This window comes from Labrus bergylta, chromosome 22 (assembly GCF_963930695.1).
Source record: "Labrus bergylta chromosome 22, fLabBer1.1, whole genome shotgun sequence".
NCBI classification, from domain to species: Eukaryota; Metazoa; Chordata; class Actinopteri; order Labriformes; family Labridae; genus Labrus; species Labrus bergylta.
The window spans coordinates 11,507,291-11,524,397 of NC_089216.1; the positions used below are offsets into that span (position 1 = coordinate 11,507,291).

General features: G+C 40.0%; 2 protein-coding genes across 3 annotated transcripts; both read left to right on the forward strand.

Annotated features, from left to right (window-relative positions):
- Positions 1 to 1,910: 1,910 nt before the first annotated feature.
- LOC136177356 (uncharacterized) lies at positions 1,911 to 17,107 on the forward strand. Of its 2 annotated transcripts, none has more exons than XM_065950347.1 (7): positions 1,911 to 6,969; positions 14,870 to 14,929; positions 15,075 to 15,259; positions 15,410 to 15,600; positions 16,057 to 16,121; positions 16,217 to 16,365; positions 16,456 to 17,107. In XM_065950347.1, the coding sequence occupies exons 2-7, from the start codon at positions 14,874 to 14,876 to the stop codon at positions 16,536 to 16,538; spliced, it is 729 nt and encodes a 242-aa protein (XP_065806419.1). In that variant the 5' UTR covers positions 1,911 to 6,969; positions 14,870 to 14,873; the 3' UTR covers positions 16,539 to 17,107. The 2 variants fall into 2 exon arrangements, with proteins under 2 accessions (XP_065806419.1, XP_065806418.1); XM_065950346.1 differs by lacking the exon at positions 1,911 to 6,969 and adding an exon at positions 14,386 to 14,764.
- Positions 8,619 to 10,833, forward strand: LOC136177512 (mucin-22-like). Its single transcript, XM_065950935.1, has one exon. The coding sequence runs from the start codon at positions 8,619 to 8,621 to the stop codon at positions 10,704 to 10,706; it is 2,088 nt and encodes a 695-aa protein (XP_065807007.1). The 3' UTR covers positions 10,707 to 10,833.

Sequence of the window (17,107 nt, forward strand, 5' to 3'; positions counted from 1 at the left end):
AACTCTTTCAACAAACACCTGAACTTTTCTATCTGTGTATACACATTTTTTATAGTCAACATCTTTGATACATGCTTAGTCTGTTTTCGCATAGAGGCTTACATTGTTTCTTCTATGTATCACATTACAATTATATAGGAGGAAGTCTTGGCAACAGACTGACTAATTGAAGCATTTGGTCAATAATGGAGTATTTTTGATTTGATTGATCATGTATGGAAAAGTTGATTTGATTCAAATGCAGTTGAGTGCTGTGAATGCTGGTTTCATTGTCTGAGTATGGTCTAGCTTGACCTGGGCTATTTTGAGATGGAACATTGACATTATTTTCATAATTTTAAAGATAAATAAGTGTGATTAGATGCATTAGGTGATAAAGAAGTGCTTTTGCTTTCATAGTAAGAAGGCTTTGGTCTCCTTTGGGGTTGGCAAATTCATTCACTTTAAAGTGTGGTAACAGTACTTTCTAAATAGTTTGACTTACAATACGAGGAACTAAGAGGGTCATTGTAATGTCAAAGATGGACACCAAAATTACAAAATCAATCACTCCTGTTGATGTAGTACAGAAGACTAATCCTCTTGTTAAAGATATTCCAAAAATATCAGAAAAATGGAGTAAGCGTTGGCCTGACATTGACCAGCCTTGGCCAGTGGAGGGGACTTTGAACCCGGATGTGATCTAAACAATACAGGTACTTGTGTCTATATACAAGGTAAAGCAGAAGAAGGGGAAAAAAGGAAAAAGGCGTATGGAGAAAAGACAAACTGAGCTTGGAGTTCTGCAGTTGTTTGAAAATGAAGGACAGAAACTGTTAGAAGCTGCAAATGAAAAAAGAGGCCGCGGTATGCAAGAAATACAGAAAAATGATAAGGCAGTGGGTAAGTTAATGGAGAAGGTTAACACACCCTTCTCACATACTGCCTTAGTACAGAAGCCCCCGCCTTATGAGAAGGAAGTGAAGTTTACTGATGTTTACCCCCAGCTCCCAGTGATTATACAGAAGGGCAACTATCACATCACAGACGAGGATGAACAAATAATCGAGAAGGGAAAGGCTACAACGACCATAGAAATGTACCCAAGCTCCGACAGCAAACACAAAAAGACCCATTTGAGAAGTTGTAGCGGTCAGCAGTTCAGACGACTGGACATAGAGGATGACAGTGAGAGTGATTCGGATGAAGCTGTTGGTGGATATGACCCAGCAGTAAGACGGATGTTGGCTAAAGCGGAGAAAAAAGGAGACAAGCCAATAAGAAGAGTGGATCCAGGAAAGGACGACACAGATGTGAGCAATGATGATGAAGACTCAGAGAGAGAAGGTTCTTCATATCTTTACCCATTAGCAGCCGGTTCAGGGGTGGAAGATGATGGATGCAGCGCTTTAAGAGAGGTGGAGAAAGTATAGAGAGATGTTGAGGTTGGAGAGGACTTTTCTGTTGTTTACAGGAAAGGTCAAGGAGTTAGATTTATGTTGAAGGAATTGTAAGGTAGAATAGTGAAGGTTCAGGAAGTAGAGAGATAAGTGAATGCTCAGTGAAGGAAATTGTTAGACCTGCTAGGTCTGATGATTTAGAAAGCACATGGTTTAGCCCATGTGCAAGGGGGGAGTTAGGAGAAAGATCACGAAAGAATATGGTTTTTGGGCACCGTACTTGCTTGAACAGATTGATTATGTCATAGGCAGGTGTACTATCTGTCTAAAAAACAACGTTCGTAGGGGTGTGATGGTTCCTCCCGGTTACATTCCAACGCCAACAGGTCCTATGCGTGAGTTAGTTGTGGATTTTGTTGACATGATAAGACCGGTAGGAGGTAAAAGATACATGTTAGTTGTTGTGGACAGATTTTCAAGATGGGTTGAGGCCTGTCCAACCAAGCGGAAAGATGCTCAGTCTGCTGCCAAGTTTTAAAGTTTTTGTGTCGTGAGGTTATAAGCAGGTGGGGACTCCCAGACCGCATATCCTCAGATAATGGGAAAGAGTTCGTGGATAAAACAGTAAGACTAATTCTGCAAAAATTGGGAATTAAACAACGTTTAGGAGCTGTTTATCATCCGCAAAGCCAAGGTGCTTGTGAAAAAATGAATGGTGTGTTAAAAAAACGCATTGTTAAAATCTGCCAACACACAGGTTTGAATTGGGTGGAAGCGCTTCCACTGGCGTTAATGGTGTGTTGTTCAAGTGGGCTCCGTGATTTGCGCATGACACCCCATGAGTTGGCAATGGGCAGACGGATGCCGACACCTTGTTTGCGTACAAGTGGCAAGGGTCCAAGTTTAGCCCTTTTAGAAGATGAAATGCGAGTGTATGTTAATTACATGGCTGCTTTACATAAGAGAATATACACATATGTCTCTGACAGGCAAAAACGAGAGGAGGTGCAAGAGAGACTCGATGAGCAAAAGACGAATGCAGTGCAACCTGGAGACAAGGTATTCGTGAAGGTGTTTAGGAGGAAGTGGTTTAATGAGTGCTGCGAAGGACCATTTGAAGTAGTCCGCAGTACGGGAACTGCGGTCCAGGTTAAAGGGTCTCCTACCTGGTATCATTTATCACATTGTGTTAAAGCGCCAACAGAAGAGGTTCCACGATCACAGAACCGAGATGTTGAAAGCGCAAGAGAGCCAACAGAAGCTGCAGAAGCAGCAGAGGTTCATGCAGACCCCCAAGGTCAAGATCCGGAAGAAGGGATTGACCATGTTGGGGCTATGCATGATGATTTTGATTACACTTTTGATGATGTCAGGGATGACTTGTCAGTCCATGAGCAAGAAAGACGATTTGGTGACATTGATTTACAACATGTCCCAGAAACAACAGAGTCTATTTCTCAAGAGCATGAGTCAAAGACTCCAGAGGGCTGTGATGCCTCTACAGGAAAATCCACAGACCCAGTTGGGCCAAGGAGTCCAAGGCCAACCCGAAGAAAGGTTAGACCAAAACGTTACGAGGACTAGAGTAGAAGTGATTTTGGGAAAGTCAGTTCAGCTCCCATGTCAGTGTACAAAGGAAAATAATGGGAAAGGGAAATTCTGAGTCAAGTGGGAAGATAGCCATGGTAAGGTTATTGATTTATTGGGGACACCACCACTAGAAAAGTATGTGTTGCTTAATGATCGAAGAAGGTCAAAGATTAAGGGAGACTGTAGTCTTTATTTACGTAGATCTCAGATTGAAGATCAAGGTGACTATAAGTGTACATATTATGACCCAAAATCAGTAAATATGGGAGAGCATAGTGTCCAATCGGGGTTAGGTTACAGAAACAGTATTGTGACTTTAGTGGTACTAAATGAAACTAGAATTGCAAAACCCCTGGTTGTTGAAGTAGGAAAACTGTCAACTACCATATCAACTCTCCCGCTGATTGAGAAAATAAAGCAGACATCCACCTTTTCAAAACTGAAGGTTACTGACGTCATAGAGATATTGCGTCTAAATACAGCTGAGCCTCAAATGATTTCTACAACTCAAATTCCTGTAAACATTGTGATTAAAGCTACGTTAGGGAATTCAGCACGCCTTCCATGTAAATGTGGAAAATGGAATAATGATGGTAATAATCCCCCTAATTGGGAAAAATGCTCGTGGTGAAGAAATAGTGCTAACAGGACCTGAAATTAATAGTGTGCCTCATGATCAAAGAAAGTATATTTTGTATAATCACATAAGGTTGTTTAGGGTTGAAGACGACTGTACACTTGTCCTAATCAATGTAACAGGGGAAGATCAGGGAGAATGTACATGCACTTATTTGGATCCAGAGTTTAAATTTGTACCATATCACAATTATTGGGTAAAAGGGTATAGAACTTGTAAGATAATGCTTGTGGTAGAAGGCCTAGATCCTATTGAAGTAGTTACGGTGGCTAAAGAGGTTCAAAAGCAACTAGTCACTCCAAGGGTGACTGATGAACAGATGATGTCTACTACTGTAGCTCAGAGAATAACTAGTAGTATTAACGTATCAACTTTGGTTACTACTCTAGCTGCGAGTAATTTTACAAGTGAGGTTGTAAAGATGGGATCTACTATCAACGAAACAATGATGAGTTCTTCGGTGTCTACAGAGTCTGGAGGTATGATGTTGACATCTGTTGCTACATCTACATTAGTTAAGGCAGCTGAAACAATTCAGATGACTATGTTGAATCTGATTGGTGATTTTGTAGATGCTGACGGGACATCAGAAGTCATGACTAAACATCTTCATGCATTAGAGAAGCGTGAAACCCAATGGAAAGCTTATGGGTTTGATTCCTCGGTGTTGCAAATTGCAGACCCGTGGGCAAGTAGAAATATGTGGTACCAACAGTTTACTCACTCTGTTAGATTGGCTAGTAATTTGAGTGGTCCATGTGTTGTGAGAGTTCCAGCACCAGGCACATGGCCTTCAATTCTAGAGACGGTACCAGAACCTTTAACTTCTAAATATCAAAATTATGCACTATCGTGGTTGGTATTTAAGCAACAAGCACCAAAAGATTATTGGATGGCCGTGTCGGTGCATCTATTTACACCTCAACGGAATTGTGCTTGGTTGAAGAACTTATCATATATAAATCTCCTTGATCAGTATGAAGATATTACGACAGCAGTCCCTGATCCTATGGAAGTGACACCTGTGAAGGTTAAATCTTGGACGACGTGATCAAAGGGCTATTGATGACATGTATACAGTGACCTTTCATGCACCACATCGCCGACTGAGTAAAACTCTAAGTGTAAAGAATCAAACTTTACCGGGTAATTTTACCATAGGAACATTTAAAGATATCTGGTGAATTTGTGGCGATAAGGCATACTTATTTTTACCTTATGGTTGGATTGGATGTTGTTATATGGCACAGTTGAAACTTCCGTATGATGTTTTTGTTATTCAGAAGGGACAAGGGTCTGATGAGGATAACTCTACGACAATCTCTAGCAGTAGAAAGAAAAGAGATTTGGCACAATTTCACAACTTGGAGTCTTATCATTGGAGGATAAGTTTGGGAGAGAAATGGGGAATAGGATCGTTTCCATGGTATGGTGTTACATACTTAGCTGATCATATTGATAATATTACATATACCCTGCAAGGTTTTGCAAACGAGACCATAAAAGGTTTTGAATATTTGTCAAATACTCAGAGGAGTCATCGATTGACGTTGCTGAAACATGACATGGCTCTTGATTACATTTTGGCCAAACAAGGTGGCCTCTGTATAGCTTTGAATCTAACTGGAGAAGCCTGTTACACTTTGATTCCTGATGCTACTTACAATATGACTAGTGTCATAGATGCTTTGAAACTAATTAGGGATTCATTTGGTCCATCAGAAAGAGCGGGATGGTCTGCGAATACCTGGTTACAAGACCAATTAGGACCAGTAGGAGCTATAGTGGTTCAGATTTTGGTGGCTACCCTTCTATCACTGTGTGTGATGTTTTGTTTTTGTACGCTGTTGTTGACCTTTGCTATGGCTATGATATTGAGATGGGTAGGAGTTGTGATGCCAGAAGAAAACATTCAGATGCCGCTACTGAGTGGTAATGACCTAAGTGAAGGTGAGGAGGTCATAGAGATTGGAGAGAAATATCCATTTTTGAATATCTGAATTCAACATTGACTCACTATTATTTTGAACTGGAAGTGAATTGATAAAAGGGGGGAATTGAATATGTTAATCATGTATATTAATCATGTATATGTTAATCATGTAGTGGAATAAGGTGAAAGTATGATACAAAAATGAATATTTTTGATGGTTTTGTATGTACAAAGATACTGGCTGTTGATTTTTCTTCCCAGAATGATATTTGGGAGACCAATGTGAAGGTGGCTGATTGTCCAGAGATTCTTCCAGATTAATGGAGTTGAAACAACCAAACTTAAGAAAATGGAGGATGGAAATGGACAACGGAAACCTGAATGAAGACATCATGATGAGGGGTTTCGATTGAAAAATCATTGAGGGTTTATTACAATGTAACTTGTAATATTGATAAATATTTTTGTATGTTTTACTTTATAGTAGATATTTTTAGCAAGACATATTTTTCTGGAACTGTATAAGATGCATATATTGGGACTTCAGGTGTTTTCTTTCTTTATCGATCCTTAGGGAAAGTTTTGTTAGGTAGGGAGAGGTCCATTGGAAGGTGCGATGGGTCGACCAGCCTGACTTTGGACAATTTTTAGATTTTATTTCTGAGGTTTTGAATGTGTGCATTTATATATCATCCTGAAAAGTTTTCATAACCCTTTTTCTTTTTAATTGGTTTGGAGTACTATAGGTGGTTGCCTGGGACTGAGGGACCGTGAGAGAGTTTTCCTGTCTAGATTGTTTGATGGATAATAAAGAAAGATAGCTGCTTGATGGGTTTTTCGCTCTCACACTCCACAAATAAAATTTTACTATATTACTAAGGTTAAGCATGGACAGAAGTGATTCGTATGAGGCTAATTAACATCATAATTGTATAATTTATCTCGTTTGCGAGACTATAGTCTCGCTAGGGGGGACTATGAAGTGTCTGATGTAACTAGGACGGAGATAATATAAGTTTACAACGGGTGCGTCTTGTGATAGTATCTGAAGGAGATTTAGGAGTCCCCTCAGGTGGAATGTTTAAATTGAGGTATTGTATAGGAGTATTGCCACATGTGGTTGTGTAACGTGATGTTTTATGACCCATGACGAAAAGCGGATGTTTGGATGCATATAAGCAATTGTCTCTGTGTGTTCGAGAGAGATCATTATTGGCTTCTTGATCCTCCTGGTCAGACGTGACCAGTGACTCTGTTTCTTGCTTAAATAAAATTATACTCTTTGAAAGCAAGTCAGTGTCAACGGCGAATTTCTTCATCATCAAACATATCAACAACAAGGAAATCCACATCAATTTTGGCGTCACGGAACAGGATCAGTTGGGGCCTTCTGCAGGGGACCACAGCTTGTTTATTATTTCCATCACTTCGTAAGTGTTTCTTTCTTTTTTTCTGCACATATTGCGGAGCTGTTTCTGTCGTCTATCGGCAATTTTGGCCGCACTGTCAAAGAACTGAAGTGCAATGATGTGTTGATGTTGGAGTATTTCTCCGTCTAAATTGGGGTTTATTGAGTTAAAAAGTATATAGATAAAGGGGAATAAAATAAAGAAGAGATAAATAAGAGAAGAAGAGATAAAAAGTTGAAAGGTAATGATAGCATAAGCGCAACTAGTAACGAGACCAGTTAGCTAAAAAACTATGCAAGTTTAACAAGGACAGGGCCCGTATCCTCTTAACAGTAAGTCATGTGTAAATTAGACACTGAAGTGAAAGTTGGCTTTAAGAAGTAGTCAAATTTGAGTAAAAATAAAACAAAGGGGATCCCTGGCCAGGGTATTTGGATAAATTATAAACGTATAATGTAGGAAAATAAAAGAGAAGAAATAAAGATGAGAAGTGTAAAGATGAGAAGTAAAAAGATGAAAAGTGAAGATAAGGAATAAAGATAAGAGTTTTGAGAAAAGTGGGAAAAAAGCGCTGAGTAAAGGAAAAAGTGTGCATTGAAGCATGCAGTGTGAAGTAATTTGTTAAAAGACAATTTGTTAAAAGTTTGACCAAAGTAAAAATTTGATAGAGGATTTCTGACCCATGACGAAAAGCGGATGTTTGGATGCATATAAGCAATTGTCTCTGTGTGTTCGAGAGAGATCATTATTGGCTTCTTGATCCTCCTGGTCAGACGTGACCAGTGACTCTGTTTCTTGCTTAAATAAAATTATACTCTTTGAAAGCAAGTCAGTGTCAACGGCGAATTTCTTCATCATCAAACATATCAACAACAAGGAAATCCACATCACCAGAGACAACAACAGAAGAATCATCAACAATTGAAGGTTCAACTACAACTGGTATGTCTACAACTGGAGGTTCAACTACAACTGGACAATCAACAACAGCAGTTGAAGGCTCAACAACAGCTGAAACATCAACATCTGGTGGATCAACAACAACCGCTGTGTCAATAACAAGCAGTGTTCCAGAGACAACAACAGAAGGATCATCAACAACTGGAGGTTCAACTACAACTGGACAATCAACAACAGCAGTTGAAGGCTCAACAACAACTGGTGCATAATCCAGCACAGTGGTCACAACAACAACAACTGAAACATCAACATCTGGTGGATAATCAACAACTGCTGTATCAACAACTGGAGGTTCAACTACAACTCCTGGGTCAACACCAAGCAGTGTTCCAGAGACAACAACAGAAGGATCATCAACAACTGGAGGTTCAACTACAACTGGTATATCAACAACAGCAGTTGGAGGCTCAACAACAGCTGAAACATCCACTACTGGTGGATTAACAACAACTGCTGTGTCAACAACAAGCAGTGTTCCAGAGACAACAACAGAAGGCTCATCAACAACTGGAGGTTCAACTACAACTGGTATGTCCACAACTGGAGGTTCAACTACAACTGGTATGTCTACAACTGGAGGTTCAACTACAACTGGACAATCAACAACAACACTTGGAGGCTCAACAACAACTGGTGCATTATCGAGCAGAGTGGTCACAACAACAGCTGAAACATCAACACCTGGTGGATCAACAACAACTGATGGGACAATGACAACTGGAGGTCTATCGACAACTGGTGTATCGACAACTGGAGGTTCAACTACAACTGGACAATCAACAACAGTAGTTGAAGGCTCAACAACAGCTGCTGTGTCAACAACAAGCAATGTTCCAGAGACAACAACAGAAGGATCATCAACAACTGGACAATCAACAACAGCAGTTGAAGGCTCAACAACAACTGTTGCATTATCTAGCACAGTGGCCACAACAACAACTGAAACATCAACATCTGATGGATCAACAACAACCGCTGTGTCAATAACAAGCAGTGTTCCAGAGACAGCAACAGAAGGATCATCAACAACTAGAGGTTCAACTACAACTGGTATATCAACAACTGGAGGTTCAACTCCAACTGGACAATCAACAACAACACTTGGAGGCTCAACAACAGCAGTTGAAAGCTCAACAACAGCTGAAACATCAAGATCTGGTGGATCAACAACAACAAGCAGTGTTCCAGAGACAACAACAGAAGGATCATCAACAACTGGAGGTTCAACTACAACTGGTATATCAACAACAGCAGTTGAAGGCTCAACAACAGCTGAAACATCACCATCTGGTGGATCAACAACAACTGCTGTGTCAACAACAAGCAATGTTCCGGAGACAACAACAGAAGGATCATCAACAACTGGAATTTCAACTACAACTGGTATATCAACAGCTGGAGGTTCAACTACAACTGGACAATCAACAACAGCAGTTGAAGGCTCAACAACAACTGGTGCATTTTCCAGCACAGTGGTCACAACAACAACAACTGAAACATCAACATCTGGTGGATCAACAACAACTGCTCTATCAACAACTGGAGATTCAACTACAACTCCTGGGTCAACACCAAGCAGTGTTCCAGAGACAACAACAGAAGGATCATCAACAACTGGAGGTTCAACTACAACTGGTATGTCCACAACGGGAGGTTCAACAACAACTGGTATGTCTACAACTGGAGGTTCAACTACAACTGGACAATCAACAACAACACTTGGAGGCTCAACAACTGGTGCATTATCGAGCACAGTGGCCACAACAACAGCTGAAACATCAACATCTGGTGGATCAACAACAACCGCTGTGTCAATAACAAGCAGTGTTCCAGAGACAACAACAGAAGGATCATCAACAACTGGAGGTTCAACTACAACTGGACAATCAACAACAGCAGTTGAAGGCTCAACAACAACTGGTGCATTATCCAGCACAGTAGTCACAACAACAACAACTGAAACATCAACATCTGGTGGATCAACAACAACTGCTGTATCAACAACTGGAGGTTCAACTAATACTCCTGGGTCAACACCAAGCAGCGTTCCAGAGACAACAACAGAAAGATCATCAACAACTGGAGGTTCAACTACAACTGGTATATCAACAACAGCAGTTGGAGGCTCAACAACAGCTGAAACATTCACTACTCGTGGATTAACAACAACTGCTGTGTCAACAACAAGCAATGTTCCAGAGACAACAACAGAAGGATCATCAACAACTGGAGGTTCAACTACAACTGGTATATCAACAACTGGAGGTTCAACTACAACTGCTGTGTTAATAACAAGCAGTGTTCCAGAGACAACAACAGAAGGATCAACAACAACTGGAGGTTCAACTACAACTGGTATATCAACAACAGCAGTTGAAGGCTCAACAACAGCTGAAACATCAACATCTGGTGGATCAACAACAACTGCTGTGTCAACAACAAGCAATGTTCCAGAGACAACAACAGAAGGATCATCAACAACTGGAGGTTCAACTATAACTGCTGTGTTAACAACAAGCAGTGTTCCAGAGACAACAACAGAAGTATCATCAACAACTGGAGGTTCAACTACAACTGGTATGTCCACAACTGGAGGTTCAACTACAACTGGTATGTCTACAACTGGAGGTTCAACTACAACTGGACAATCAACAATAACACTTGGAGGCTCAACAACAACTGGTGCATTATCCAGAACAGTGGCCACAACAACAGCTGAAACATCAACATCTGGTGGATCAACCACAACTGCTGGGTCAACACCAAGCAATGTTCCGGAGACAACAACAGAAGGATAATCAACAATTGAAGGTTCAACTACAACTGGTATGTCTACAACTGGAGGTTCAACTCCAACTGGACAATCAACAACAGCAGTTGAAGGCTCAACAACAGCTGAAACATCAACATCTGGTGGATCAACAACAACTGCTGTTTCAATAACAAGCAGTGTTCCAGACACAACAACAGAAGGATCATCAACAACTGGACGTTCAACTACAACTAGACAATCAACAACAGCAGTTGAAGGCTCAACAACAACTGGTGCATTATCCAGCACAGTGGTCACAACAGCAACTGAAACATCAACATCTGGTGGATCAACAACAACTCCTGGGTCAACACCAAACAGTGTTCCAGAGACAACAACAGAAGGATCATCAACAACTGGAGGTTCAACTACAACTGGTATATCAACAACAGTAGTTGGAGGCTCAACAACAGCTGAAACATCAACATCTGGTGGATCAACAACAACTGCTGTGTCAACAACAAGCAATGTTCCAGAGACAACAACAGAAGCATCATCAACAACTGGAGGTTCAACTACAACTGGTTTATCAACAACTGGAGGTTCAACTACAACTGCTGTGTTAACAACAAGCAGTGCTCCAGAGACAACAACAGAAGGATCATCAACAACTAGAGGTTCAACTACAACTGGTATATCAACAACTGGAGGTTCAACTACAATTGGACAATCAACAACAGCAGTTGAAGGCTCAACAACAGCTGAAACATCAACATCTGGTGGATCAACCACAACTGCTGGGTCAACACCAAGCAGTGTTCCAGAGACAACAACAGAAGAATCATCAACAATTGAAGGTTCAACTACAACTGGTATGTCTACAACTGGAGGTTCAACTATAACTGGACAATCAACAAAAGCAGTTGAAAGCTCAACAACAGCTGAAACATCAACATCTGGTGGATCAACAACAACCGCTGTGTCAATAACAAGCAGTGTTCCAGAGACAACAACAGAAGGATCATCAACAACTGGAGGTTCAACTACAACTGGACAATCAACAACAGCAGTTGAAGGCTCAACAACAACTGGTGCATTATCCAGCACAGTGGTCACAACAACAACAACTGAAACATCAACATCTGGTGGATCAACAACAACTGCTGTATCAACAACTGGAGGTTCAACTACAACTGGTATATCAACAACAGCAGTTGGAGGCTCAACAACAGCTGAAACATCCACTACTGGTGGATTAACAACAACTGCTGTGTCAACAACAAGCAATGTTCCAGAGACAACAACAGAAGGATCATCAACAACTGGAGGTTCAACTACAACTGCTGTGTTAACAACAAGCAGTGTTCCAGAGACAACAACAGAAGGATCATCAACAACTGGAGGTTCAACTACAACTGGTATGTCCACAACTGGAGGTTCAACTACAACTGGTCTGTCTACAACTGGAGGTTCAACTACAACTGGACAATCAACAACAACACTTGGAGGCTCAACAACAACTGGTGCATTATCCAGCACAGTGGTCACATAACAGCTGAAACATCAACATCTGGTGGATCAACAACAACTGATGGGACAATGACAACTGGAGGTCTATCGACAACTGGTGTATCGACAACTGGAGGTTCAACTACAACTGGACAATCAACAACAGCAGTTGAAGGCTCAACAACAGCTGCTTTGTCAACAACAAGCAATGTTCCAGAGACAACAACAGAAGGATCATCAACAACTGGACAATCAACAACAGCAGTTGAAGGCTCAACAACAGCTGAAACATCAACATCTGGTTGATCAACAACAACTGCTGTGTCAACAACAAGCAATGTTCCAGAGACAACAACAGAAGGATCATCGACAACTGGAGCTTCAACAACAACTGGACAATCAACAACAACACTTGGAGACTCAACAACATCTGGTGCATTATCCAGCACAGTGGCCACAACAACAGCTGAAGCATCAACATCTGGTGGATCAACCACAACTGCTGGGTCAACACCAGCAGTGTTCCAGAGACAAAAACAGAAGGATCATTAACAACTGGAGGTTCAACTACAACTGGTATGTCCACAACTGGAGGTTCAACTACAACTGGACAATCAACAACAACACTTGGAGGCTCAACAACAACTGGTGCATTATCCAGCACAGTGGCCACAACAACAGCTGAAACATCATCTGGTGGATCAACAACAACTGATGGATCAATGACAACTGGAGGTCTATCGACAACCGGTGTATCAACAACTGGAGGTTTAACTACAACTGGACAATCAACAACAGCAGTTGAAGGCTCAACAACAGCTGAAACATCAACATCTGGTGGATCAACACCAACTGCTGTGTCAACAACAAGCAATGTTCCAGAGACAACAACAGAAGGATCATCAACAACTGGACAATCAATAACAGAAGTTGAAGGCTCAACAACAATTGTTGCATTATCCAGCACAGTGGCCACAACAACAACTGAAACATTAATATCTGGTCGATCAACTACAACTGGTATATCAACAACTGGAGGTTCAACTACAACTGGACAATCAACAACAGCAGTTGAAGGCTCAACAACAGCTGAAACATCAACATCTGGTGGATCAACAACAACAAGCAGTGTTCCAGAGACAACAACAGAAGGATCATCAACAACTGGAGGTTTAACTACAACTGGACAATCAATAACAGCAGTTGAAGGTTCAACAACAGCTGAAACATCAACATCTGGTGGATCAACAACAACAAGCAGTGTTCCAGAGACAACAACAGAAGGATCATCAACAACTGGAGGTTCAACTACAACTGGACAATCAACAACAGCAGTTGAAGGCTCAACAACAGCTGAAACATCAACATCTGGTGGATCAACAACAACAAGCAGTGTTCCAGAGACAACAACAGAAGGATCATCAACAACTGGAGGTTTAACTACAACTGGACAATCAATAACAGCAGTTGAAGGTTCAACAACAGCTGAAACATCAACATCTGGTGGATCAACAACAACAAGCAGTGTTCCAGAGACAACAACAGAAGGATCATCAACAACTGGAGGTTCAACTACAACTGGACAATCAACAACAGCAGTTGAAGGCTCAACAACAGCTGAAACATCAACATCTGGTGGATCAACAACAACAAGCAGTGTTCCAGAGACAACAACAGAAGGATCATCAACAACTGGAGGTTCAACTACAACTGGACAATCAACAACAGCAGTTGAAGGCTCAACAACAGCTGAAACATCAACATCTGGTGGATCAACAACAACAAGCAGTGTTCCAGAGACAACAACAGAAGGATCATCAACAACTGGAGGTTTAACTACAACTGGTATATCAACAACTGGAGGTTCAACTACAACTGGACAATCAACAACAGCAGTTGAAGGCTCAACAACAGCTGAAACATCAACATCTGGTGGATCAACAACAACAAGCAGTGTTCCAGAGACAACAACAGAAGGATCATCAACAACTGGAGGTTCAACTACAACTGGACAATCAACAACAGCAGTTGAAGGCTCAACAACAGCTGAAACATCAACATCTGGTGGATCAACAACAACAAGCAGTGTTCCAGAGACAACAACAGAAGGATCATCAACAACTGGAGGTTTAACTACAACTGGTATATCAACAACTGGAGGTTCAACTACAACTGGACAATCAACAACAGCAGTTGAAGGCTCAACAACAGCTGAAACATCAACATCTGGTGGATCAACAACAACAAGCAGTGTTCCAGAGACAACAACAGAAGGATCATCAACAACTGGAGGTTCAACTACAACTGGTGTATCAACAACTGGAGGTTCAACTACAACATGTTGTGTCAACAACAAGCAGTGTTTCAGTGACAACAACAGAACGCTCAACAATATCTCGAGAAACAAGTGGCGCTTCAACTGTAATACTTGCAACATCAGCAGTCACTACAACTATGTCTACTACTGTCACTACTACTGCACCTCCTTCACCAGTTAAGATTCTTTCAGCATCCTTGGAAGTACCATTTGTAGCTGAACTCAATGATAGAGAAAGTCCACAATTTAAGAATCTTGAAGCTGAAGTTCTTCAAGTTGTAAGTAAACTGGTCTTTTTTAGGTGCATACAGTTAATTTGAAGTTGTTTATTCAAATAAAAGATGACCCTGTTTTTCATTATTTCTATATGATATTTTCCACAGTTTGATGTTATCTTCAGGAGAGGATTTGGCCAACGTTCGTTGTTTTGTCCTATTTTTTAGGTAATATTTCACATTTTCAGAGGTCAACCTTACAATAATCAATTTTTTGTTGACATCGTGGTTAACATTGTTATTTCCAATTTCATATGACAGGTACACATATGTTATCAATTCTGTAATTTTAATATTTGCATTTTTGATGCAGACCAGCAGTGCTAAGAACGCGAATGAGTAATACTGAAGCAGAGATAGGTGTTGAGTTTGCCAGAAACTCATCTGCAGATCTAATCCCAACATCTGACACTGTTGCAAGTACCTTGGTAGAAGCTGTGTCAAACTCGAGCAATAACTTCAGCCTCAGTGTTGATTCCACCTCCATCATGATAGTTGGTGAGTAAACAGTTGCTCTGCATTTCACTTCAGAGGCTGTAATATCTCTGAAGTAAAGTATATAAACATACAATATATCCTGTGTATTATGCATAAGATGAATCTTATTTTTTTCCTTATTTATGTATATATTTTTTTGGCTATTAACAGATCAAAACACTACAACAATCACAACTTCTGTCACCCCTACTTCAAATACTACATCTGCCAATACAACTACTGTGGCGGCAATCATACTAAGGGGATTGACTTTCAGATCTCCTGGAGAGACATTTACAAGTGACTTGTTGAATCAATCATCTGCAGCATTCATAAATCGAGCCTCACTGATAAAGTCTTCGGTAAGTCTCTTTCAGAGGGTAAAATCCAGCAACATTTATACATATTATAAATTAAATATATTTTAAACAAGGTGTCTCAGAATTTCAGCAATATGACCACATGAATTTAAATAGTTAATTTTCCCAAGAGCATGTCTATTCAAAACTCTTGTAGCTTACCTTGGACAGAGCATATCATTAAGAGTTTGAAATTAAAAGCATATGCCTTGTTCAAATGTCCAAAATATCCTTGTACAAACTAATTCCCCAATCAATTCATATGAACTTTGTTAAAGAAATATCTCCACATGAAGACCTAGTGATCATTATTTCCTCATATTGTTTTTTTTTGACAAATTGTTATTAGAGATTTTGTTGTTACAAAAGTACCTTGTAAAACTTCCATCTGGGTTTTTTATGATTTACTTTTGATATTTAAAATGAACTTAAAATGCTTTGTTTCTTGTTTTTTCACAGCTTGAACCTTTCTACCGAGCTGTGTTTCCATCATCATTCATCTCCTTTACAGTGGTTTCGTTCAGGTGATAATTGTGTTGATTTGGTGTTTTTACAGTCTTGAAATATGAGTCATAATATTTTCATAAAAAAATTATACTTTGTGCTCATCACCTTGCAGTGAAGGATCAGTCATCAACAACATTGATATTGGATTTGCAACAGCATCTCTTCCTAACAACACTCAGATTACCAACATCTTGAATATTGCTGCTTCATTCATCACAGCCTTCAACATTGACACCAATTCCATAACTTTGGATGGCGCAAGTAAGTAATATTCTACCATTTCAAAAATAAACAATATAACAACGCTTTTTGTTTAAGTAATATCTTGTTTCTTTTTCTAATGATTTACAGACGTTTCAAGTGGAGTTAGCCACAACATCAGTCTCATCACAGCATCCTCCCTTGTGCTGCTGTCATGGCTACTATCTAGCTAGCAATAGTGTTAGAAGTCCATGTGAAACCCCAATTGATCACTGTGTTGCATTAAAACTACAAGAAGACCTCTTAAGTTCGCAACTGTAATATGGCTTGGAAATGACTTTCAGATAACTTGTCCACTGTTTAACCCTCATAAAGTTGATGATCATTTTGTCAAAAATATTGGACTGATTTACATTACAGTCGGTCTTACTCCATGCAAGGGCAACTCTGTTGGGAAAGTTAAAACAGAAGAATGTCTACATTTGCATTACATACATTTAGTGATAACTGCATTTTTCTACCAATTTTGGCATGGTCAGAATTACATTTATGACATCAAAACAATGGTTCCTTCATTTATTTATTTAGTTTAACATGATCATTAATATGTCGGTTTCTCTGATTGGACCTCTGTGTATGTATTGTCAGTTAAATATACTTGTTCTTAATGATAATCAGATGTGAAAATGAAGAAATTATCTATTCTGTATTGAACTTTTTTTGAATCATCCATCTAAAGCAGATACAAGAAAGTGTATTCAATTCATTGAAGTTTGTTCCAATAAAGGCAGTGAATATATTG